This window comes from Ranitomeya variabilis, chromosome 2 (assembly GCF_051348905.1).
Source record: "Ranitomeya variabilis isolate aRanVar5 chromosome 2, aRanVar5.hap1, whole genome shotgun sequence".
Classification (NCBI taxonomy): domain Eukaryota; kingdom Metazoa; phylum Chordata; class Amphibia; order Anura; family Dendrobatidae; genus Ranitomeya; species Ranitomeya variabilis.
Window position 1 is genome coordinate 954,838,269 of NC_135233.1, and position 25,063 is coordinate 954,863,331.

The 25,063-nt window shown below is 42.7% G+C and overlaps 1 protein-coding gene across 2 annotated transcripts in view; it reads left to right on the forward strand.

Annotated features, from left to right (window-relative positions):
* Nucleotides 1–25,063, forward strand: part of TRPC1 (transient receptor potential cation channel subfamily C member 1) — a 111,861-nt gene that overhangs the window by 27,095 nt on the left and 59,703 nt on the right. For both annotated transcript variants that reach the window (XM_077290799.1, XM_077290798.1), the window contains 2 exons: nucleotides 1,157–1,352; nucleotides 3,314–3,650. In XM_077290799.1, the coding sequence (XP_077146914.1) occupies nucleotides 1,157–1,352; nucleotides 3,314–3,650 (533 nt within the window). The remainder of the gene's footprint in view (nucleotides 1–1,156; nucleotides 1,353–3,313; nucleotides 3,651–25,063) is intronic.

Genomic DNA, 25,063 nt, shown 5'->3' on the forward strand with positions numbered 1-25,063 from the left:
TATCTGTTGGGAAAGATGTGGGCTCATCATGCATCAAAGTCAGGGACACGACATATGATGTAAATGTACGTCATATATTGTGAGGTGGTTAAAGGGAACCTGTAATAAAACCTAAGAAATAAAAAATTATCTACAAGAAAATTTATTTTTAAGTTCTTTTAGCATGGATTTGGTAAGTAAGAACATGATTGTTTTGTCATGTCAAGTTTCTAAAAAAAATTTCCCCCCTAATCCAGATGCACCACAGCCATCACAGCCTCTGCGCGCCGGGCGCTGCCTCCTCTTCCTTCATTAGCGTCCCTGGCGCCTGCGCTGTAAGTTCGAAGGGCAGCACAACTGCGCATGCCCGAAAAAAAAAATAACAGCGCAAGTGCAGGGGACGCCAATGAAGGAAGAGGAGGCGGCGCCCGGTGCGCAGAGGCCATGAGTGACGGCTATGAAGCGTCTGGATTAAGGGGGAAAGACCTGTCCCCATGGCGATTTCAAGGTATCAGGGACAAATTTCAAAAACGATTATTTCAGCAGTGCCAGGAACAAGAACTAAAAGAGCCACCTTGTCAGAATGCAGCATTAGTGCTGCACAAGGTGGCTCTTTTAGTTACAAATGCCTGGGGAGGGGGGGGGGGGTGAAAGGTTCCCTTTAATATATATACAATAATCTTACTGATATTCTAATATTTCATTTCACTATATCACATGTTAGAGATCTTTGTATCTGAACTCTAGTAATCCTATATTATCACACAAGTAATAGGCCTAAAAAACTGAATTTTCTTTGCCTTAAAAGGCTGATTCTGGAAAAGGAAGTGTCACAAGAACACAATTTTTTTTAGAAACTTGACATAACAAAACAATCATGTTCTTACTTACCAAATCCATGCTAAAAGAACTTAAAAATACATTTTCTTGTAGATAATTTTTTTATTTCTTAGGTTTTATTGAATTATAACATAAACAATATTATATATTTGCTGTATAATTTGCATGTTTGAAAACTATCTTCCATCTTTAAGAAAATAACAAAAAAAAATCCCAAAACAGCAAATAAACATATCAGCACATGGAAGCATGGCAGAGGCACTAGATGTGAATAGGCAAGGTTTAACCTGTATCCTAGATTACACGTTCATTGAATATAAAACTCTGAATCCTTCAGGAATGATTACGAAGAGCTTGCTCAGAAGTGTAAGACGTTTGCAAAAGACTTATTAGCTCAAGCCAGGAATTCTAGGGAGCTGGAGGTCATCCTAAACCATCAGTCCAGTGATGAACCTGTGGACAAGAGAGGACTTCTTGAAGAGAGGATGAATCTAAGCCGTTTAAAACTTGCAATCAAGTACAACCAAAAAGAGGTAAGTAATGTAAAGCTAAGACATAAGGAAATAACAACAAAATTCACAATTTTAAAGGTCTAGCCCCATTGCTGTGTACTGTATAGTGAGGGATTACACAGGAAAATGCTCTGGGCAACTGCACCAAATGTGTGACATCTGTTGAGCTATACCTTTTGTTTTACTGGAAGATCTAAGACCATATTGTTTTTCCATAGAGCTCATCATCCTTCAAAAATGCTAACCATGCTGTATACAGTCTTTTACTCTAGTGGTCTAATCTATGCAACCGTATGGCATAGAGAAGTGGGTGTCATGATCCAGGTCGGGATTTGCTTTTCCTTCCCTGACCTGTTATGGTGGGGTTAACCTTTCCTGCCTCTTTTTGGTTCGTGGGTGGTGATTTATTGGTGCCACTCCTGGTAGCATTTGCCAGTGATAGTTCCAGTCCCTGGCTTGAGCAGCTGACCCGTATACCCTAGAGATCCTTCTGCCCCTGATTACCCATATTTTTGTCTGACCCGTTCCCTGTCCCTGACTTAGTGTAAGTATGGTGGTTTCCTACAGTGTATGACTCAGCTTCTATCCTGAACCCTGCCTCCTGCTTTCCGTCTGTTACTACGTTTCCCGTCTGGCTTTGTCCCTGGAACAAATCTTGTGATGTCTGACAACAGCTCGGCAGGACGATTGCCTTGCCGATTCTTTTCTTGTGGCTAAATTAGCTTTAAATGATTGCATTAAACAGTCCACGGGCACCTGCCCTTTTTTCTGTAATTATGGGTTTCACCCTCATTTTGGGGAATTTTCCCAACTAGATTTGGGGTGTCCTAGGGCTGATTTAGCTGTTCAACGGTAGGGGGAGGTGTGGCAGCAGGTCCAGAGGAGCATTGGGGAGGCTCAGGGGAGGTATAAATTCTTTGCTGACAAAAGACGATCTGTGGGGCCAGTATTCCGGGTTGGGGATAAGGTATGGTTGTCCACCCGGAATATTAAGCTTAAAGTTCCTTCAGCTAAACTGGGACCCAAGTTCATCAGTCCTCATGAGATTATGGAGGTGGTCAATCCTGTAGCCTTCCATCTGCACCTTCCCCCCATCACTACATAACCCCAACGTGTTCCATAAAGCTCTTTAGAAACCGTTGGGGTCTTCCTCAAGGAGGTCTCCATCTCCTGCGCCGCCTATTTCGGTGGATGGTCAGAGCGAGTATGAGGTAGAATGGATTGTGGACTCTCGCATGGTCCATTGCTCACTCAAATATCTGGTCCACTGGAAGGGTTACGATCCTGAGGATCGGTCCTGGGTTTCGGCGTGATCGGTCCATGCGGATCGGTTGGTTCGGGCCTTTCATGCTCGGTATCCTGGGAAACCTGGGGATCTAGTGCCCCCCCTTGAGAGGAGGGTACTGTCATGATTCAAGTTGGAGTTTGCTTCTTGCTTTTCCTTCCCCGGCCTGGTTATGGTGGGGTTAACCTTTCCTGTATGACTCGGCTTGTATCTTGAACCCTGCCACCTGCTTTCCGTCTTTGTTACTACGTTTCCCACCTGGCTTTGACTCTCTGGCTCGTACCCCGTCTACGTCTTTTGTCTCATGTTTTGGATCCCACGCTCCCCTGGTTCCGATTTCTGGCTTGTCTCTGACCTCGTGCATTACTGTGACCTCTGGTACTTTGTCTTCCTGTTTGTTGCTGACCAGCCTGTTGGTCTATTCTGCCGCCTCCAGGTGGCGCTCCTCGCTTTGCACTGTGGTGCTACACAGTGAGTGCTGCCTTTTTCTCCTTACATGCGCCCCCTGGTGAAGGTTTCGTGCAACATAAACTTCATTTACTTCCAGCCAGCTTAATAGTGAGAAATCACTTCTTAATAGAAGAGGAAACCTAAAATAATTCTCGAGTTAGCGAGATATGAGTATATGTCATTTATACAACACAAAAAAGTCACACGGGAATCTAATTTATTGATAGCACATTTTCCTTTATTTCAGTTTGTATCACAATCCAACTGCCAACAGTTTCTGAACACAGTCTGGTTTGGACAAATGGCGGCATACAGAAGAAAACATACCTGCATGAAGATACTGATAGTCCTAACTGTGGGGCTTTGCTGGCCAATCCTTTCTCTGTGCTATCTGCTAGCCCCTAAAACACAAGTTGGACGCATTATCCACACGCCTTTCATGAAATTCATCATACATGGTGCCTCCTACTTTACATTCCTACTCCTTCTTAACTTATACTCCTTAGTCTACAATGAAGATATAAAGAACACTATGGGGCCAGCCTTGGTGAGAATAGACTACCTGCTCATTATGTGGCTCATAGGTAATCTTATGTGCATGTTTTATCCTGAGATTAATGTAGGATTATACAGTGAAATTAAATATTGCTCTTAGACCGAATGAGGCTGGTATACTTACTTAGAAAATCAATGTTGGAATAGCTGTATAATAATTGTATCAATCCTTACTCATAAAATGCTCATTTTTATATATCAGGTGTCAAAACCTTCAAAAAGGATGCTGTCATATTTGTTAAATAAGTAATCCAGCCTCACCAGGTCTATGAGATGTCTAAAAATGCATGCAGCTTGTATTATGACATGTGGTGACAGATCTGCTTTGATGAGATTCAAGGTATTTACTGTTTTAATCAAATATCATAGTAGATGTCTGGCGGTATTCCAAGGATTCACTTATTTGTTTACCTGTCGATAATAGTACGAAACGGAACACTCACAAATGCTTCCATTCTACAGATCTGCACCAGAACTGGGTCCTTTTGTAATACAGTTAAAAACTTAAAGTATCACTCCAGTGTTTTTTTTTTTCACTGTCTGTTAGCTATCATTAATGTATACTGTGTGCATGCGCAATTATTAGGCTATTTTTACTTTTGCCTACTAATTTTATAATTAAACAACTACAGTGCTGTCGGTCAACCCAAAGGGTGAACAAACCTAAAGCCCGAATACTTAAGAAAGTAAAAGTGAGGTTTTGTCTAAGGACGGGGTCACACTTGCGAGTTCAATGTGAGAAACTCGCGTGAGTTTCTCGCATGAATACCCGACACTGCTGCCGGAACTCGGGATCGGAGCGTTCAGCTGCATAGAAATACATGCCGGTGGCAGTTCTGGGATTTGATACAAGAGACTTGCATGAGTTTCTGGCATTGAATTGGCAAGTGTGCACCGGCCCAAGTCTGTGTGCACACGTTCCGGATTTTTCGCTATAAAACACGCAATAAAACCGCGAAAAAAACGCTCACAGTAAGCATCCTATTAAAAGAATTCAATCTGCATTTTGTATGCACATGCTGCGTTTTTTTGAACGGAAACGCATTCCGGAAAAAAATGCAGCATGTTCATTAATTTGTGGAATCGCGGGGATTCCGCACATATAGGAATGCATTGACCGCTTACTTTCCGCATGTGGCTATGCCCACCATGAGGGAAGTAAGCGGATGATGTGCGGATGGTACCCAGGGTGGAAGAGACTCTCCTCCATATCTATTTATATAGTTTCCTTGTAATGTGTTCATTTCCTGTTCTGTCCAGATGTCACCGTATCCCAGAATTCCAAGCGGAGGAAGTTCACTGACCGCCAAATTGGGATACCCAAATGATGGGTGTCTCAATATGGAAACTGCTGCTGGTACCAACCTATTGCGCGGTACCACCAGTGGAACACCGTACGCACCACACACACACATTCACACTCACTCACACTCACGCAGCCTCTTGCGCAGTACCACCAGTGGAACACCGTCACGAATACATCGCCGCTGGGATCGGCCGAATGATTCACTGACTGCCGCCATCTTTGTTCAGGAGGAACAAAGTTTTAATGTGACCGCCGCTATCTATCTGCACAAAGATGGAGACGGTCTGATTTACTGCGCCTGCGCGAATTCCACGCAGGCGCACTGAATCATACGGCTGATCCCGGCGGCAGATGCGCAATGTGTCTACAGGCAAAGGAAGCCGGTCACATTAAAGGGGTTTTCCCACGAACGAAAGTTCATTTTAAAAATTGACTGTGTCTGACCATGTACGTAGCATACCACATCTCCTGGGCAGGGAAGGAAGCAAAAGATAATACTGACATTACAGCAGGGGATCACAGTGGATTCATTTTGTGAGATAAAATATTTCACTTACTGTTTTTAAAAAATATTTAACCTCACAAAATGTATCCTCTGTGATCTCCTGCTGTAATGTCAGTATTGTCTTTTGCTTCCTCCCCTGCCCAGGAGCTGTGGTATGTTCTGTACACGGTCAGATACAATTTTTAAAACAAACTTTTGTTCGTGGGAAAACCCCTTTAAAAAGCAAATATCAATGCCAACATGGCTCCTCCTAAAAAGTACGCCAATGACAATGAAAGGAAAGCAGCAAAGGCACAACTTCGAAGACAACAAAGGGCAAATGAGACTCTTGAAGAGCAACATCATCGCTGGGACAAAAAAATGCATATAAGCATAGGCGTCAAGCACATGAGTCCCCTGATGCAAAAGTCATTAGATTATCACAGGATGCCATTAGGCAACAACAGCTCCGCATGCCTGCCCCCATCGTGACATTACCGCCCTCCCAATGCGATAGCATTGGGCCTCCATCTAGTTTATTTATATTTTTCACTGAGATGGAGATATACTGTACGTGTGTGTAACAAATATATTCGGTTTTGCTGGTTCCAGCTCAGTCAGACTTGCAGTCAGGTGACTAGTGTCAGCTATGTCAGTGAATAGAACACTGCAGACGCGGCTGACACTGTAGTCGGTACATGACAGCTGGTGTGCAAAGTGCATCCTCCTGGTTACATGATAACTGCTGGAACTGGCAGAGCCCAACCATGTATATATTATATTACTTTATGTGTCTGGTATCTGCATCATCTGGTATCTACTTTACTCATTGTCTATGGAACTGATGGAAACAGCCGAGCTCAGCACTCAGCAGCTCTATAGATAATGAATAGAGCAGAGGCCGAGCATGCACAACTCCGCTCCATCCAGGAAGAGACTGCATATATATATATATATATATATATATATATATATATATATATATATATATATATATATATATATATACCGTATATACATGCACAATACACACATATACCGTACATACATAAACACATACACCGTACATACATACACAAATATATACACATACATATACCATACATACACACATATATACCGTACATACACACAAATATACAGTACATACACACACATACACTACCATACATACATACTCACATACATCATACATACACACACATACACTACCATACATACATATACTCATATACCATACATACATATACCGTACATACATACACACACATATACCGTACATACATATACACACACACACTTATATGCAAATATAGTATACACATACCGTACAGACTTATACATACATATACAGCTCTGGCAAAAATTAAGAAACCACCGCACAGTTTTTTAAAAATCAGCAGCTCTACCTGTCTGACAGCCATTCCATTCCAGTGTCAGTTGAATTCCAACCAGAGTACACCTCATTCTATTTAATGTGCTTCTGATTAGGTGATCACCTGAACCAAATCTTATTTAACGAAGGAAAGTATAAAAAACACTGCTGTGGTGTTCACAATCCTCTTGCAATAGGACAAACTGTATGGCAAAACAAGTGCTAGTAATATCCCAAAAGCAATATGAATGAAAAAATAAATTTTAAGCAAGCCAAAGGAGTTGAAAACAAAAGTATTGAGTGAGGAAATGAAGGGCACAATTCTGGCTTTACTAGCAGAGGGGCACAGTGAGCGTCATGTTGCCTCCATCCTTAAAATTTCTAAGATGACAGTCCATTACAACAAGGTCAAGCAGCAGACATTGGGGACAACAAAGCTACAGACCGGCAGAGGGCGAAAATGACTCTCCACTGACCAGGATGGCAGTCATCTTAAATGTCATAAAACAGACGCCTCTGCAGTCATCTTAAATGTCACTCAGCAACCGCAGGATGACATAAAGTGACCTACAAAAGGAATGGCAAATGGCAACTGGGGTGAAGTTCATGGCAAGAACAGTTCATAACAGGCTCCTAGAGGCAGGACTCAAGTCATGTAAAGCTAGAAAAAAGCCGTTCATCATTGAGAAGCAAAGGAGAGTCAGGCTGAAGTTTGCCAAAGACCATAAGGATTGGACCATAGAGGACTGGAGTAAGGTAATCTCCTCTGACGAGTCTAATTTTTAGCTTTGCCCAACACCTGGTCATCTAATGGCTAGATAGAATTTGGAGAGGCGTACAAGCCACAGTGTCTCGCACCCACTGTGAAATTTGGTGGAGGATCGGTGATGATCTGGGAATGCTTCAGCAAGACTGAAATTGAGCAGGTTGTTCTTTGCGACGGACATATGAATCAATGAATCAAGCTGCATACAAGGTTATCCTAGAAAAACAGTTGATTCCTTCTGCTCAGGCAATGTTCCTCAACTCTGAGGACTGGTTTTTCCAGCAGGATAATGAGCCATGCCACACAGCTAGGTCAATCAAGGTGTGGATGAAGGACCACCACATCAAATTCCTGTCATGGCCAGCCCACCTCCAGACCTGAACCCCATTGAAAACCTCTGGAATGTAATCAAGAGGAAGAGGGATAGTAACAGGACATCAAACAAAGAAGAACTGCTTAAATTTTTGTACCAGGAGTGGCAAAAGGTCACCCCAAAGCAGTGTGAAAGACTGTTGGAAAGCATGCCAAGATGCATGAAAGCTATGAATAAAAATCATGGTTATTCCACAAAATATTGATTTCTGAACTCTTCCTGAGTTAAAACAGTAGTATTGTTGTTTCTAAATGATTATGAACTTGTTTTTTTTGCATTATTTGAGGTCTGCAAGTAATTAATGTTTTGTTATTTTGACCATTTCTCATTTTCATAAAATGAATACAAAATGTATTGCTTGGAACTTCGGAGACATGTAGTTTATAGAATAAAAGAACAATTTACATTTTACTCAAAAATATACCTATAAAGAGAAAAATCAGACAAACTGAAAATTTTGCAGAGTTCTCTTAATTTTTGCCAGAGCTGTATACAGTTCAGACCAAAAGTTTGAACACACCTTCTCTTTTAAAGATTTTTCTGTATTTTCATGACTATGAAAATTGTACATTCACACTGAAGGCATCAAAACTATGAATTAACACATGTGGAATTATATACTTAACAAAAAAGTGGTGTGAAACAATTGAAATTATGTCTTATATTCTAGGTTCTTCAAAGTAGCCACCTTTTGCTTTGATGACTGCTTTGCACACTCTTGGCATTCTCTTGATGAGCTTCAAGAGGTAGTCACCGGGAATGGTTTTCAATTCACAGGTGTGCCCTGTCAGGTTTAATAAGTGGGATTTTTGCCTTATAAATGGTGTTGGGACCATCAGTTGTGTTGTGCAGAAGTCTGGTGGATACACAGCTGATAGTCCTACTGAATAGACTGTTAGAATTTGTATTATGGCAAGAAAAAAGCAGCAGTAAAGAAAAATGAGTGGCCATCATTACTTTAAGAAATGAAGGTCAGTCAGTCCAAAAAATTGGGAAAACTTTGAAAGTGTCCCCAAGTTCAGTGGCAAAAACTATCAAGCGCTACAAAGAAACTGGCTCACACGAGGACCGCCCCAGAAAAGGAAGACTAAGAGTCAGCTCTGCTTCTGAGGATAAGTTTATCCGAGTCACCAGTCTCAGAAATCGCAGGTTAACAGCAGCTCAGATTAGAGACCAGGTCAATGCCACACAGAGTTCTAGCAGGAGACACATCTCTTGATGAGGAAACTTTGTGCAGCAGGCCTTCATGGTAAAATAGCTGCTAGCAAACCACTGATAAGGACAGGCAGCAAGCAGAAGAGACTTGTTTGGGCTAAAGAACACAAGGAATGGACATTAGACCAGTGGAAATCTGTGCTTTGGTTTGATGAGTCCAAATTTGAGATCTTGGGTTCCAACCACCGTGTCTTTGTGCGACGCAGAAAAGGTGAATGGATGGACTCTACATGCCTGGTTCCCACCGTGAAGCATGGAGGAGGAGGTGTGATGGTGTGGTGACACTGCTGGGGATTTATTCAAAATTGAAGGCATGCTGAACCAGCATGGCTACCACAGCATCTTGCAGCGGCATGCTATTCCATCCGGTTTGCGTTTAGTTGGACCATCATTTATTTTTCAACAGGACAATGACCCCAAACACCCCTCCAGGCTGTGTAAGGGCTATTTGACCACGAAGGAGAGTGATGGGGTGCTACGCCAGATGACCTGGCCTCAACAGTCACCAGATCTGAACCAAATCGAGATGCTTTGGGGTGAGTTGGACCACAAAGTGAAAGCAAAAGGGCCAACAAGTGCTAAGCATCTCTGAGAACTCCTTCAAGATTGTTGGAAGACCATTCCCGGTGACTACCTCTTGAAGCTCATCAAGAGAATGCCAAGAGTGTGCAAAGCAGTCATCAAAGCAAAAGGTGGCTACTTTGAAGAACCTAGAATATAAGACATAATTTCAGTTGTTTCACACTTTTTTGTTAAGTAATATAATTCCACATATGTTAATTCATAGTTTTGATGCCTTCAGTGTGAAAGTACAATTTTCATAGTCATAAAAATACAGAAAAATCTTTAAATGAGGTGTGTCCAAACTTTTTGTCTGTACTGTACATACACACATATACCATACATACACAGATACACACATATACTGTACATGCATACACACACATATACCCTACACACAAGTACACACATACACAAAAACACAAATACACACACATATACTGTACATAGATACACACAGACATGCAAAGATGTACACACACATACAAACATAGATACACACATACTGTATATACCATACATACTGTACATACATATACCGTACATACATACACACACATATACCGTACACATATAGATGTACACATATACTGTACATACATACCCACACATAGATACACATACATACACAGATGCACACACATACATACACACACATATATATATACTGTACATACTGTGATATAGCGCTACCTGAGTGTGTTGGGGACACTTGCTTGGCAACGGGATTAAAGCTTTCAGGCACGGTTTCTCACAAATAACAGTCTATCTGGTTTATTAAACATCATAAACTGCACCACGATCAGTTCATTATTTACATTAATGGAACATCATAAGCACTGACAGTCTGTTCCAATGGCAGATACTTCTCTGCCCATAACCCCCTTTTATCTGGAGTTACCTTACAGGTGCTCCTGCTCCACACACTGACTCCTGTCAGTCCTGGTTCCCAGGAACCTGCCTAACTGGGATCATCGTCCTTGTGACCAGGGCACTTCAGATAGTCCAGACCCGCAGAAGGTTCGGTAGCTTCCCCAACACAGTAGCCTTCACAGGTTCTGCAGATACGGCCTCTCCGTGTGCTATTCAGGAAGTCCAGTCTCAGGCACTTCCAACACACAGGTCATCAGTCCATGGCCTTACCATGTGCTTCCAGGAATCCAGTCCACTCCAGGACATTCCAACACACAGGCCATATAGAACCTCACACTCTGACCATTCAGTCCATGGCCTAACCATGTGCTTCCAGGAATCCAGTCCACTCCAGGACATTCCAACACACAGGCCATCCAGGACTTTACACACGGACCATTCTGGTCCATACACTCTGAACCATGGGATCAAACTCTGGTCATATTATGTAGCTGTAACCACCCCCATAGGTGAGAGGTGTGTGTGGTGAGTCAGACCCGCCCAGCTCTCCAACTAACCCTGCAAGCCTCGCTTTTAAACTATGCAAATATTTGTGGGACTACAGGTCCCAGAACAACAGTACTACAGGCTTACAGCGCAGACTCCCTCTGCGACACATACCAGCCATTTACAATCATGCCAGACACTGTTTCATTATCACCATTACAGATACGCCTCTATGTGTATCCTGAGGAGCACATACAGTGCCCCCTGCCTGTAACATAGGTCACTGCATCACAATACACACACACATGTACATATACAAACACACACATAATAATCTTTGATATTAGGAGTTCAGATGAGCCGTGGAGGAGGTCGGCCTCATAGTTTAGAGATCAGCTGGAAAGTACTGCAGAACCCACTGCGGGGGATTGGTACACAACAGAGGATTTAAGCTCCCTGCTGCTGCTGTGATGTCCCGTGCAGTGAGCCCTCTTCCCTGACCTCTTCTCTGTGAGATGCTGCTGGGAATAGAACAGTGGAGAGAGCAGAAGACACACTGAAAGTCCTGCTCTTCTTCCACTGTTGTCCCCTGTGTACTGTGCGGCCCGGGCCCCCAGACTACAGGTGAGCACTCACCATTGGGATGCGCCATGCAGGAGGACAGAGACGGCAGCCCGTGAGCACTCTAATCAGTTTGGGTGGGAAACCGTTCATTGGCCAGCGTCTCTCCCTGCATGACACGCCCCGTTTTTGAACTCCTGCACTCCGCTCACCCTGGCTCTGTGTATTCGCATGATTACGGGAGAGTGAGAGGAGCCCGATGCTGCATGACACCAGGCCTCTCTCACTCCTGCCCGTAATCTTGACTCAGTGGCCCCATAGCGACTGCATACTCCGCTGCTATGGATGGCATGCCCCTGCCTGAAGGGGCCCCCCTCCACCTCCGTGCCCCAGTGCAGTGGCACCGGAAGCACAGGCGGTATGTCTGCCCATGGCTAAAATGGTACTTTAATATCTGGATATCTTTTTTTAGGCTTTTGGAGAGTATAAGCTTACAGAATTTTCATATCCACAAAATACAAACACTTACATAATCCTTTTAATAATGGAAATCAATAGCAGATACCTTCAAACGTAAGGGCAGTTGTTTCTGCTCTATAACTCCCATACATTTTAATGGAGAGAAAATGAGACTTTGCTTAGTTTCAACTATGTGGCCAGTGTTGACTAATATGGCTTCCAGGAACAATAATGCTTCTGTAGTTATTCCATGAATGTCTAATGTGGGCAAACCCCTTTAAATATCATGTCTTGCTATTTAAAGCATAATGAATACACTGCATATTTGATCAATGTAGGCGGTCTTCATAAGAAACTCCAGGTTTTGATGGTGTTTTCTGGCAGTCCATTGTATGAGTAGCCAGATTTTATAATTATATGGCTTTCTTGACCATTTAGATCCAATAAATGATTACATGAGGTCAGCCACCTACACAGTCACCACTGTCCTCTGCCAAATACCACATCACTTTCCTCCATCATCCCAACTTTTAATCCATGATCTCATCTGTTTGCTGAACTGCGGCGAGTCTTGGAACAAGACTAACATGTTTACAAGGATCTGTGTTCTAAAAGTTGTGTGGCTCACAAATCTCACGGAAAAGAATCTAATCTCTGTGCCTTTCGTCTTCAAACTTTTTCTGGTATTATGGTAGTGACCAAGCAGATAAAATGAGCTTGTCCTGTGGCTATGCTCACAGTAAATGTACATATTGTTCCACATGTCGGGAATTAATTTTTTTGCACCACTAAACAATTGTATTATCTGAAACATTGATATGTTTAAGTACATCGATTTCAATCTTTTTGTTTGTTTATATCAGCCAACAAGACTGGACCGTCAGGCTCCAAACCAATCTGACTATCAAAAATTCAGGCACAACAGCATAGCCAGCCACTAAATAAATATAAAACTTAGCCTTTAATATGTATACCTAAAAACAGTTTAAATAAAACATTTGCTGAAAGTGCTCATGGTTAGCAGTGCACTAGAAAAAAATGGCACAATCTCACCCAATTGTCGCCTCACGATCTACTGGAGATTTCTGTAACCTCAGGATCCGGATGCAGGAGGGGGGAGGTACACTAGGTTCTACTTTCCCTGTCATGCCCAGTGTAAAAAAACTCCCGCCCTGACAAGGGCAGTACCCAAGTGTGAGCCTGTTTTTCTATAATGCCCTTGATAGATGTAGCCACCCTGGAAAAAATGTCTCCCTTCTTCTTCCCAACGCGTTTCCTCCCCTGTTCAGGGGGTTCATCAGGGGAAGTTGTCCAGGTTAGTAAGGGTATTCTGCAGTGGCAGACATAACCTCTCTAGAATATAGGTGCCTTGGTGTAAAGGTAGAGCCAGCTCAGTTCTTGTATAATGCACAGTTACAGTAGGTAAAAAGAGACTTTCTTGTACAGAGCTGTATAAAACATGTGTCTCCAAGATGGCGATAGACTCAAACATGGGGAAGAAGGGAGGTGTTACAGAATCTGAGTCACATGCAGAGGGGAGAAGAACAACCTCTAAAAGGAACAGATAAATACACAGCAATGACAGCAACAATATAATAAAATGCAATACAGTCTGTATGATTCTAAATCATGGGACATGACATGGCCATGTTACATTGCTGTGTCACTGCGCGTCACGTGATAGACGCACGTAGTACACATGTACCACTTACACATCAGTCACACGTAGTATATACATGACACTTACACATCAGATGCGCATAGTACACATGTCCAACTTTCACATCAGACACACGTAGTGCATACGTACTGCTTACATAACAAACACCCATAGTCCACATGTACCACTTACACATCAGGCACACATAGTCCACATGTACCACTTACACATTGGACACATGTAGTGCACACGTATCACTTACACGGCAAGCACACATACACACTTACCACTTACATATCAGAAACACATAGTACACACGTACTATTTACACATTAGGTGCATGTCGTACACACACCACTTACACATCAGACACACCTAGTACACATGTACCAATTACATATCACATAGTAAAATATAAGAAAAAACCTTTATTGCACCTCAAGATAAAACAACATTTAAAAACATGTAAAATACATATAACATGACCAATAAACCATCACCTCCAAAGAACTAGGCCAATTAGGCATAGAGTGAAACAAAGGAAATAATCAATGTTATATTTATAAAAAGCTCAATAATGGCCCATGTACACCATAATATGGGTCTAGTCAGTAAGCACAAGCAAATGTTAGTGGCAAGCCATACAACATCCCAAAAATAATGTGGCCACAAAAGTATGTAGAGTGAATACAATACACCTTACATAGCATATATGCACACGATTGCTGTCACAAGTTTGCCGCATTGGGAAAACATATAATAATGCATTGCATCCAAGCCCCCAGATCCCTGGTGTGTTATCCTAAAAGGTATAGGAATAAATTCACACAATATGAAACACCATAGTTGGAAAGAGGAAAGGACAAGGAAAGTCCAATAATGGAATGTGCAGCAACACTAGGAAAAGGTAAATATACAACCTGATGGATGGTCACTCCTGGTGGAATAACGATCAACAGAGAGCTACAATAGCCTATGGGATGTGAGTGGATAAAACCACATTACCAACTGAGGAGAAAGGCTGTAAGATGGAGCCAAGTGAGCATGGAATCCTAATAAAGGATAAGAAGGGGTGAGGTAAAGGCCCCACACGTATCGCTGCAGCCGCCAGCCAATTACACATCCAACACACATAGTACACTCGTACCACTTACACATCAGACACACATACAGTAGTATATATGTACTGTAAGTGTATACTCACACCACAATAAATGTTTAAGTCAGGAACTCCTCTCCCCCTACATATGCACTGAAAGAAATCACTTGGCGCATGGAACAGTATGCTGTACAGTTGTCTAGTGTGATTGTCAATTGTACCCCCATACACTCATTTAGTGCCTATGTTGAAATGTGAATAGACCCAAACATCCAAGAAGTAGTGTTTCTCCTTGCAGAGATCGACATGCTAAGCATGCCGAGATGAGGAGACTTAAAGCCACAATGCTTCTCTGGGTAATATGCTAATTATGCAAATTGTCTCTTCAGAGAGGAAGAGAGCTAGAACTCTAGTGCCACCTATTGGAAGGTAGCAATCCTAACAGTCAATGTTGACCCTTTAACGAGCCTTGTCACATGACTTAGGATAATAGCCAAACCAGAATCTCAATTTGCAGACACTGTGTTTCGGGGTACTGCCCCTCGTCAGTGCAAAGCGGAAATCTGGTTTGGCTGTGTGAGAGGCGTCAGACCGTTATCCAAGAAGCATCGTTTCTCCTTGCTATTATCCTAAGTCATGTGACAAGGCTCGTTAAAGGGTCAACATTGACTTGTAGGATTGCTACCTTTCAATAGGTGGCACTAGAGTTCTACCTCTCTTCCTCTCTGAAGAGACAATTTGCATAAATAGCATAGACCTAAACAGATACAGTCATGACAAAGAAGACTTCAGTGACATGTCCATGCTATATTACTGCACTGTAGCTCATCCTAGTAACATTAATGGGTTTTGCTTCCTGGTGGCCTGGCCACCCATCACATTGGCACTTAAAATACAAGCTCCAGGCTGGAACTATGAAGAGATTGTGCACTGCTGGAAAACAGCTTGTGGCGAACCTTAGACTTCCCTGCCATGAAAGCTTTCCATAAACTGCATGAAAAGGCTTGTTTTTACATTGCATCACTTTTTTTATACTGATATACAGTACAGACCAAAAGTTTGGACACACCTTCTCATTTAAAGATTTTTCTGTATTTTCATGACTATGAAAATTGTACATTCACACTGAAGGCATCAAAACCATGAATTAACACATGTGGAATTATATACTTAACAAAAAAGTGTGAAACAACTGAAAATATGTCTTATATTCTAGGTTCTTCAAAGTAGCCACCTTTTGCTTTGATGACTGCTTTGCAAACTCTTGGCATTCTCTTGATGAGCTTCAAGAGGTAGTCACCGGGAATGGTCTTCGAACAATCTTGAAGGAGTTCCCAGAGATGCTTAGCACTTGTTGGCCCTTTTGCCTTCACTGCAGTCCAGCTCACCCCAAAGCATCTCGATTGGGTTCAGTCTGGTGACTCCCTATGGGAGTGGAGTCGGGTCCATATTCATTGGTGTAATGAGCGGTACCATGTCACCGCTCAATACAGGAAGAAGCTGTCAGCACCCGGAGAACCAGGGACGTGCAGAGACCGCGCCAGGAGCAGGTGAGTATGATTAGACCGCTGCCGGTCCCCATCCCCTGCCGACCCCTGGGAATGACTCGAGTATAAGCCGAGAGGGGCAATTTCAGCCTAAAAAAATGGGCTGCAATTCTCGGCTTATACTCGAGTATATACGGTATATATATATATATATATATATATATATATATATATATATATATATATATCTCTTTCTACAATGGGCAAAATAAATAAACATATACCATACAAGACAACATAAGTAAAGGGGTGCCACAGAGATCAAAACTCATGTGGGTATCTCAAAGGTACACCAAAAGGACACTCCTAAACATAATATGAAGCATAAGAAAAATTGGAGCAAAAAGTCCAAAAAGTAATCAAAATATCAATTTATTGGAAGTAACACACAATACATAAACAGACTAGGATAAGGTAGTAACAAAAAGACAGTGGTATCCTGACAAAAGATATTTAATATTCGGCATGGGTAAAAGTGCTCAAGTGCAGCAAGAGAGAGACTAGAAGGTCCAAGGTAAATAGTAGAAATGGAAGTATCCAAATGGCTGAACTAATCTGCGTGCTATGCCATTATATAGGACCAGGTCCCAAGCTTGAATCATTGCTTACCCATGATATTAGTATGCCAGGATCAGTGTCCACGCCGCCACCGACGTGCGTTTCGCCTCTTTCTCAAGGTGCGGGTCCCTTATGAAAACTATTAACTGCCCACACCATACACACAACCCCCCCTTTGCCTTTTTCCCCGACACAAAGAATAAGACTAAATTATAGTCAAACATGTAACTTTATTGGAGAATATAACATACATTCTCATCTTTTATAATAACCTTTCTTTGGCGGGTAGGGTCGCAGCACTCTTTCAGTTAATCACTTGGAAGTTGTGGGGATATGCTGCCGTACTCCCGGCACATGTTACCCGTCTTGTTCTTCCGCCAACCGCTGCAACTTTTATCAACCTTTTCAACCAAATACCAAACTCAACCAATAACCAAATATTGTAATTGAAAGCCACACGGGAGGGCTGCTCCATGAATCCCCGTTCAAAGAGGCCAAAACGCCTCAGGTAACCCCTTTTATATCATCCGGAAGTCTCCAGGTCCCACCTGACCTCCCCCTGTCTAATCAGCACCACCTAATAATAGCAGGGCCAGGTGCCAACTTTAACCCTTACCCTGCGCATCGGACAAAAAGGCAGGAGGTAAAACTAATCTTTTACCTGGCTGGCCAGTCAGGTGTTCCACGTCAGACAATGCCGTGTCTTCTCAAACTCCACTTATCGTGTCAGTCCCCTTTTTAAGCAAAGCACACAGGGAGAAGGTAAGTAATTCCTTTACCTACAAAATGACTTCCTCTTCTCAAGATGTCCAATCACCAACTTCCCCTTTAAATTAAAACTATCTCACAGGACTTGGCTCCTCCCCCTTCTATGTGACTGTAGAGCTGCAGTCATTGGCTGACTGCCCTGAGGCATTTTTCCAGAACCTTTTGCATATTAAAACAGAGCTGGGTCACCTGATCAAGCCTGTGAGGAGATTAACCCTTTTTGTGCTGCCTGTCAGCAACTCTCCCAATGTATTTAAAATGCACAGTCCACATAAAAATTTACAGCATTTATATGAAAACACACTATACTGTATATCCTGCATCCCATAGAAATGGCCACTTTGTGGAATACCACATGTATAAAAATAGTTATTAAGGTTGAAGGAAGACTTTAAGTCCATCTAGTTCAACCCATAGCTAGTGTTGAGTGATACCTTCTGATATTTGAAAGTATCGGTATCGGATTGTATCGGCCGATATCCGAAAAGTATCGGATATCGCCGATACCGATACCCGATACCAATATAAGTCAATGGGACACAAATATCGGAAGGGATCCTGGATGGTTCCCAGGGTCTGAAGGAGATGAAACTCTCCTTCAGGCCCTGGGATCCATATTCATGTGTAAAATAAAGAATAAAAATAAAAAATAGGGATATACTCACCCTCTGACGCGCCCTGGTTGTAACCGCTGCAACCGGCAGCCTCCGTTCCTAAGAATGAGCGAGTGAAGGACCTTCGATGATGTCGCGGTCACGTGAGCGATTACGCGACCAATCACAAGACCGCGACGTCATCGCAGGTCCTTCACTCGCTCATTCTTAGGAACGGAGGCTGCCGGTTGCAGCGGTTACAACCAGGGCGCGTCAGAGGGTGAGTATATCCCTATTTTTTATTTTTATTCTTTATTTTACACATGAATATGCATCCCGATCCCGATTCCCGATATCGCAAAAATATCGGAACTCAGTATCGGAATTCCGATACCGCAAATATCGGCCGATACCCGATACTTGCGGTATCGGAATGCTCAACACTACCCATAGCCTAACCTAACATGCCCTAACATGTTGATCCAGAGGAAGGCAAAAAAAACCCATGTGGCAAAGAGTAAGCTCCACATTGGGGAAAAAATTCCTTCCTGACTCCACATACGGCAGTCAGACTAGTTCCCTGGATCAACGCCCTATCAAGGAATCTAATATATATACCCTGTAACATTATACTTTTCCAGAAAGGTATCCAGTCCCCTCTTAAATTTAAGTAATGAATCACTCATTACAACATCATATGGCAGAGAGTTCCATAGTCTCACTGCTCTTACAGTAAAGAATCCGCGTCTGTTATTATGCTTAAACCTTCTTTCCTCCAGACGTAGAGGATGCCCCTTTGTCCCTGTCTCAGGTCTATGATTAAAAAGATCATCAGAAAGGTCTTTGTACTGTCCCCTCATATATTTATACATTAACATAAGATCACCCCTTAGCCTTCGTTTTTCCAAACTAAACAGCCCCAAGTGTAATAACCTATCTTGGTATTGCAGACCCCCCAGTCCTCTAATAACCTTGGTTGCTCTTCTCTGCACCCGCTCTAGTTCAGCTATGTCTTTGTTATATACCGGAGACCAGAACTGTGCACAGTATTCTAAGTGTGGTCGAACTAGTGACTTGTATAGAGGTAAAATTATGTTCTCCTCATGAGCATCTATGCCTCTTTTAATGCATCCCATTATTTTATTTGCCTTTGTAGCAGCTGCCTGACACTGGCCACTGAATATGAGTTTGTCATCCACCCATACACCCAGGTCTTTTTCATTGACGGTTTTGCCCAGAGTTTTAGAATTAAGCACATAGTTATTCATCTTATTACTTCTACCCAAGTGCATGACCTAACTAACTTATCCCCATTAAATCTCACTTGCCATTTATCAGCCCAAGCTTCTAGTTTACATAAATCATCCTGTAATATAAAATTGTCCTCCCCTGTATTGATTACCCTGCAGAGTTTAGTGTCATCTGCAAATATTGAAATTCTACTCTGAATGCCCCCTACAAGGTCATTAATAAATATGTTAAAAAGAAGAGGGCCCAAAAAGACACATATGCATGTTTTTCTCAATATCTGACATGAAATTAGAATAAACCTTTCCCCTTTTAGGTCTATTAGGGTTATCATAATCTATATATATAAGAGGCATCATGATTACTCGCTAATCCTGCCCCCTGCACAGTAGCTCCGCCCCCTCACATCACCACACACAATCCCACCCCCCACCACATTACCACACACAATCCCGCCCCCCCACCACATAATCCTGCCCCCACCACATTACCACACAATCCCACCCCCCTCCACATTACCACACATAATCCTGCCCCCCACCACATTACCACAAATAATCCTGCCCCCCACATTACCACACATAATCCCGCCCCCCCACCACATATAATCCCGCCCTCCACCACATTACCACACATACTCCCGCCCCCCCACCACATTACCACACATAATCCCGCCCCCACCACATTACCACACATAATCCTTCCCCCACCACATATAATACCGCCCCCCACCACATTACCACACATAATCCCACCCGCCCACCACATTACCACACATAATCCCGCCCCCCACCACATTACCACACATAATCCTGCCCCCCCACCACATATAATCCTGCCCCACCACATTACCACACATAATCCCACCCCCCCACCACATTACCACATTATCCCGCCCCCCACCACATTACCACACATAATCCCGCCCCCACCACATTACCACACATAATCCCACCCCCCACCAAATTACCACACACAATCCCGACCCCCCACCACATTACCACACATAATCCCACCCCCCCACCATATTACCACACATAATCCCGGCCCCCCACATTACCACACGAGGCTCCATCCCCACACATTACCATACGAGGCTCCGTCCCTCCACATTACCACACGAGGCTCCATCCCCACACATTACCACACGAGGCTCCATCCCCACACATTACCACACGAGGCTCCATCCCCACACATTACCATACAAGGCTCCGTCCCCACACATTACCACACGAGGCTCCGTCCCTCCACATTACCACACGAGGCTCCGTCCCCACACATTACCACACGAGGCTCCGTCCTCACACATTACCACATGAGGCTGCATCCCCTCACATTACCACACGAGGCTCTGTCCCCACACATTACCATATGAGGCTCTGTCCCCACACATTACCATATGAGACTCCATCCCTCCACATTACCACACGATGCTCTGTCCCCACACATTACCATATGAGGCTCTGTCCCCACACATTACCATATGAGACTCCATCCCTCCACATTACCACACGAGGCTCCATCCCTCCACATTACCACACGAGGCTCTGTCCCCACACATTACCACACGAATCCAGTTTGCTTTTGATTTTACACTGTGAATAAAATGTATTAGTATTATTCTGATTTTTAATTATTATTATTGTTATTAACTTCATTTTAAGTTAATTTACCACCTGCGTAAGCGCTATTGAATGTTGTCCTTATTTACTTTAGTTTAATCACTAGCAGCGTTAATTAGATAGCAATGAGCATGCCGAGCGTTAGCTGGCTGGAAACAGCTAGTTATAAATATTTGCCAAATGCCAGAATAATGAGAGAGAGAGAGAGAATGCTTTAAAGACATTTTTATTACCCCAAAGTCAAAAGTTTACATACATTTCATTAGTACTTTGTTCCATTGCCCTTAAACTGAATGACTTGGGTCAAACGTTTGATACATCCTTCCACAAGCTTCTCACAATAGTTTATCGCAATTTGGGCCCATTCCTCCTGACAAAACTGGTGTAACTGATCCAGGTTTGTAGGTCACCCTGCTCGCACCTGACTTTTCAGCTTTGCCCATAAATTTTCCATAGGATTGAGATCAGGGCTTTGTGATGATGGCCACTCCAACACATTGATTTTGTTATCCTTAAGCCACTTTATCATTTTGGCAGTATGCTTCGGTTAATTTTCCATTTGGAAGACCCATTTCCGCCCAAGCTTTAACTTCCTGGCTGATGTCTTAAGATGTTGCTTCAGTATTGTCACATAATCTTCTTTTTTCATGATCCCATCTATTTTGTAAAGCACACTAATCCCTCCTGCAGCAAAACAACCCCACAACATGATGCTGTCACCCCCGTGTTTCACAGTTGGGATGGTGATCTTAGGCGTCGCCCTTTTTCCTCCAAACATAATGATGGTCATTATGCCCAAAAAGTTCAATTTTATTGTTATCAGACCACAGGACATGTCTCCAAAAATTAAGGTCTTATTTCCAGTATGCATTTGCATGCATTAATCTTGCTTTTTTATGTTTTTTTGGAGTAATGACTTCTTCCTGGCAGAGTGGCATTTCAGCCCATGTTGATAAAGTACTCGCTTCACTGTGGATATTGACACAATCTTACCAGCTTCCGCCCTCATCTTCACAAGGTCTTTTGCTTTTGTCCTTGGGTTGATATACACGTCAGGCCAAAGCACGTTCATCTCTGGGGCACAGAACCCGTCTTGTTTGTACTTGAATATAATTATTTGTACAGAAGATCGAGGCACCTTCAGGTATCTTGAAATTGTACCCAAGGATGAGCCATATTTGTACAAGTCCACAATTCTCTTCCTGATCTATTGGCTGATTTCTTCATTTTCCCATGATGCTACACAAGGAAGCAGTGTTTTTTAGGTGTGCATTAAAATCTAACCACAGGTGTGTCTCTAAACTTTTGATCAGGGTCATTTGGATGTTTTGGGTTGTCATTATGATTTCAAAAGAGAAAACACAGTAGTATGACAATAGATGGCTTCACCCAACCACTAACTATGAGTGGAGGAAAAGTTTTGGTGTTATCACTTATATTCTCTGAAAGAAGGCCAAGAAAGCAAAAATTCTGCCGGGTATGCAAACTTTTGAGCACAAGTGTATGTGCAGGACTGTATATGGGGCCATCATATCATGTGAAGGACTGTATGTGGAGCCATATGTGCAGTATTGTATGTGGGGCCATCATATTATGTGCAGGACTATATGTGGGGCCATAATATTATGTACAGGACTGTATATGGGGCCAGCTTTTTTTATGCAGGACTGTATGCGGGGCCATCATATTATGTGCAGTAGGGTTGAGCGAAACGGGTCGTTCATTTTCAAAAGTCGCCGACTTTTGGCTAAGTCGGCGTCTCATGAAACCCGATCCGACCCCTGTGCTTGTCGGCCATGCGGTACGCGACTTTCGCGCCAAAGTCGCATTTCAATGACGCGAAAAGCGCCATTTCTCAGCCAATGAAGGTGAACGCAGAGTGTGGGCAGCGTGATGACATAGGTCCTGGTCCCCACCATCTTAGAGAAGGGCATTGCAGTGATTGGCTTGCTGTCTGCGGCGTCACAGGGGCTATAAAGGGGCGTTCCCGCCGACCGCCATCTCACTGCTGCTGATCTGAGCTTAGGGAGAGGTTGCTGCCGCTTCGTCAGAAGCAGGGAGAGCGTTAGGCAGGGTCCACTAACCACCAAACCGCTTGTGCTGTAGCGATTTCCACTGTCCAACACCACCTTCGGTGTGCAGGGACACTGGAAGCTACATTTTTTTTTTTTTCTCTCAGCGCTGTAGCTCATTGGGCTGCCCTAGAAGGCTCCGTGATAGCTGTATTGCTGTGTGTACGCCACTGTGCAAACCAACTGCTTTTTTCAAAGCACATATCCTCTTGTTCCTTCCTTTCTGCACAGCTATCTTTTTTGTTTGTCCACACTTTTTATTTAATTTGTGCATCAGTCCACTCCTATTGCTGCCTGCCATACCTGGCTTACATTACTGCAGGGAGATAGTAATTGTAGGACAGTCCCTGTTTGTTTAATTTTTTTTTGTGGAAGATTAAGATTGGCATTTCTGCTACAGTGCCATCCCTGTGTGTGCCATCTCTCACTGAGTGGGCCATAGAAAGCCTATTTATTTTTTTTCTTGATTTGTGTTCTAAAATCTACCTCAACACAAAAACACTACATCAATCAGTGGGAGAAAAATATTGGCCTCAGTCAGGGCTTGTGTGCCACTCCTGTGTGTGCCATCTCTCATTCAGTGGGCCATACAAAGCCTATTTATTTTTTTGTTTTTTTTAATATTATTGGGTTTCTAAAGTCTCCGTACAAAAAAAAAAAATACATAAAAAAACAGTGGGAGAGTAATATTGCCCTTTCAGCTTGTGTGCCAGTCTTGACTCCTGGGTGTGCCACCTCTCTCTCTCTAATTGTGGGCCATAGAAAGCCTATTTATTTTTTTGCTTTTTTTAATATTATTTGGTTTCTAAAGTCTCCCTGAAAAAAAAAAATACATAAAAAAACAGTGGGAGAGTAATATTGCCCTTTCAGCTTGTGTGCCAGTCTTGACTCCTGGGTGTGCCACCTCTCTCTCTCTAATTGTGGGCCATAGAAAGCCTATTTATTTTTTTGCTTTGTTTAATATTATTTGGTTTCTAAAGTCTCCCTGAAAAAAAAAAAAAACATAAAAAAACAGTGGGAGATTAATATTGCCCTTTCAGCTTGTGTGCCAGTCTTGACTCCTGGGTGTGCCACCTCTCTCTCTCTAATTGTGGGCCATAGAAAGCCTATTTATTTTTTTGCTTTGTTTAATATTATTTGGTTTCTAAAGTCTCCCTGAAAAAAAAAATACATAAAAAAACAGTGGGAGAGTAATATTGCCCTTTCAGCTTGTGTGCCAGTCTTGACTCCTGGGTGTGCCACCTCTCTCTAATTGTGGGCCATAGAAAGCCTATTTATTTTTTTGCTTTTTTTAATATTATTTGGTTTCTAAAGTCTCCCTGAAAAAAAAAATACATAAAAAAACAGTGGGAGAGTAATATTGCCCTTTCAGCTTGCGTGCCAGTCTTGACTCCTGGGTGTGCCACCTCTCTCTCTCTAATTGTGGGCCATAGAAAGCCTATTTATTTTTTTGCTTTGTTTAATATTATTTGGTTTCTAAAGTCTCCCTGAAAAAAAAAAATACATAAAAAAACAGTGGGAGAGTAATATTGCCCTTTCAGCTTGTGTGCCAGTCTTGACTCCTGGGTGTGCCACCTCTCTCTCTCTAATTGTGGGCCATAGAAAGCCTATTTATTTTTTTGCTTTTTTTAATATTATTTGGTTTCTAAAGTCTCCCTGAAAAAAAAAAATACATAAAAAAACAGTGGGAGAGTAATATTGCCCTTTCAGCTTGTGTGCCAGTCTTGACTCCTGGGTGTGCCACCTCTCTCTAATTGTGGGCCATAGAAAGCCTATTTATTTTTTTGCTTTTTTTAATATTATTTGGTTTCTAAAG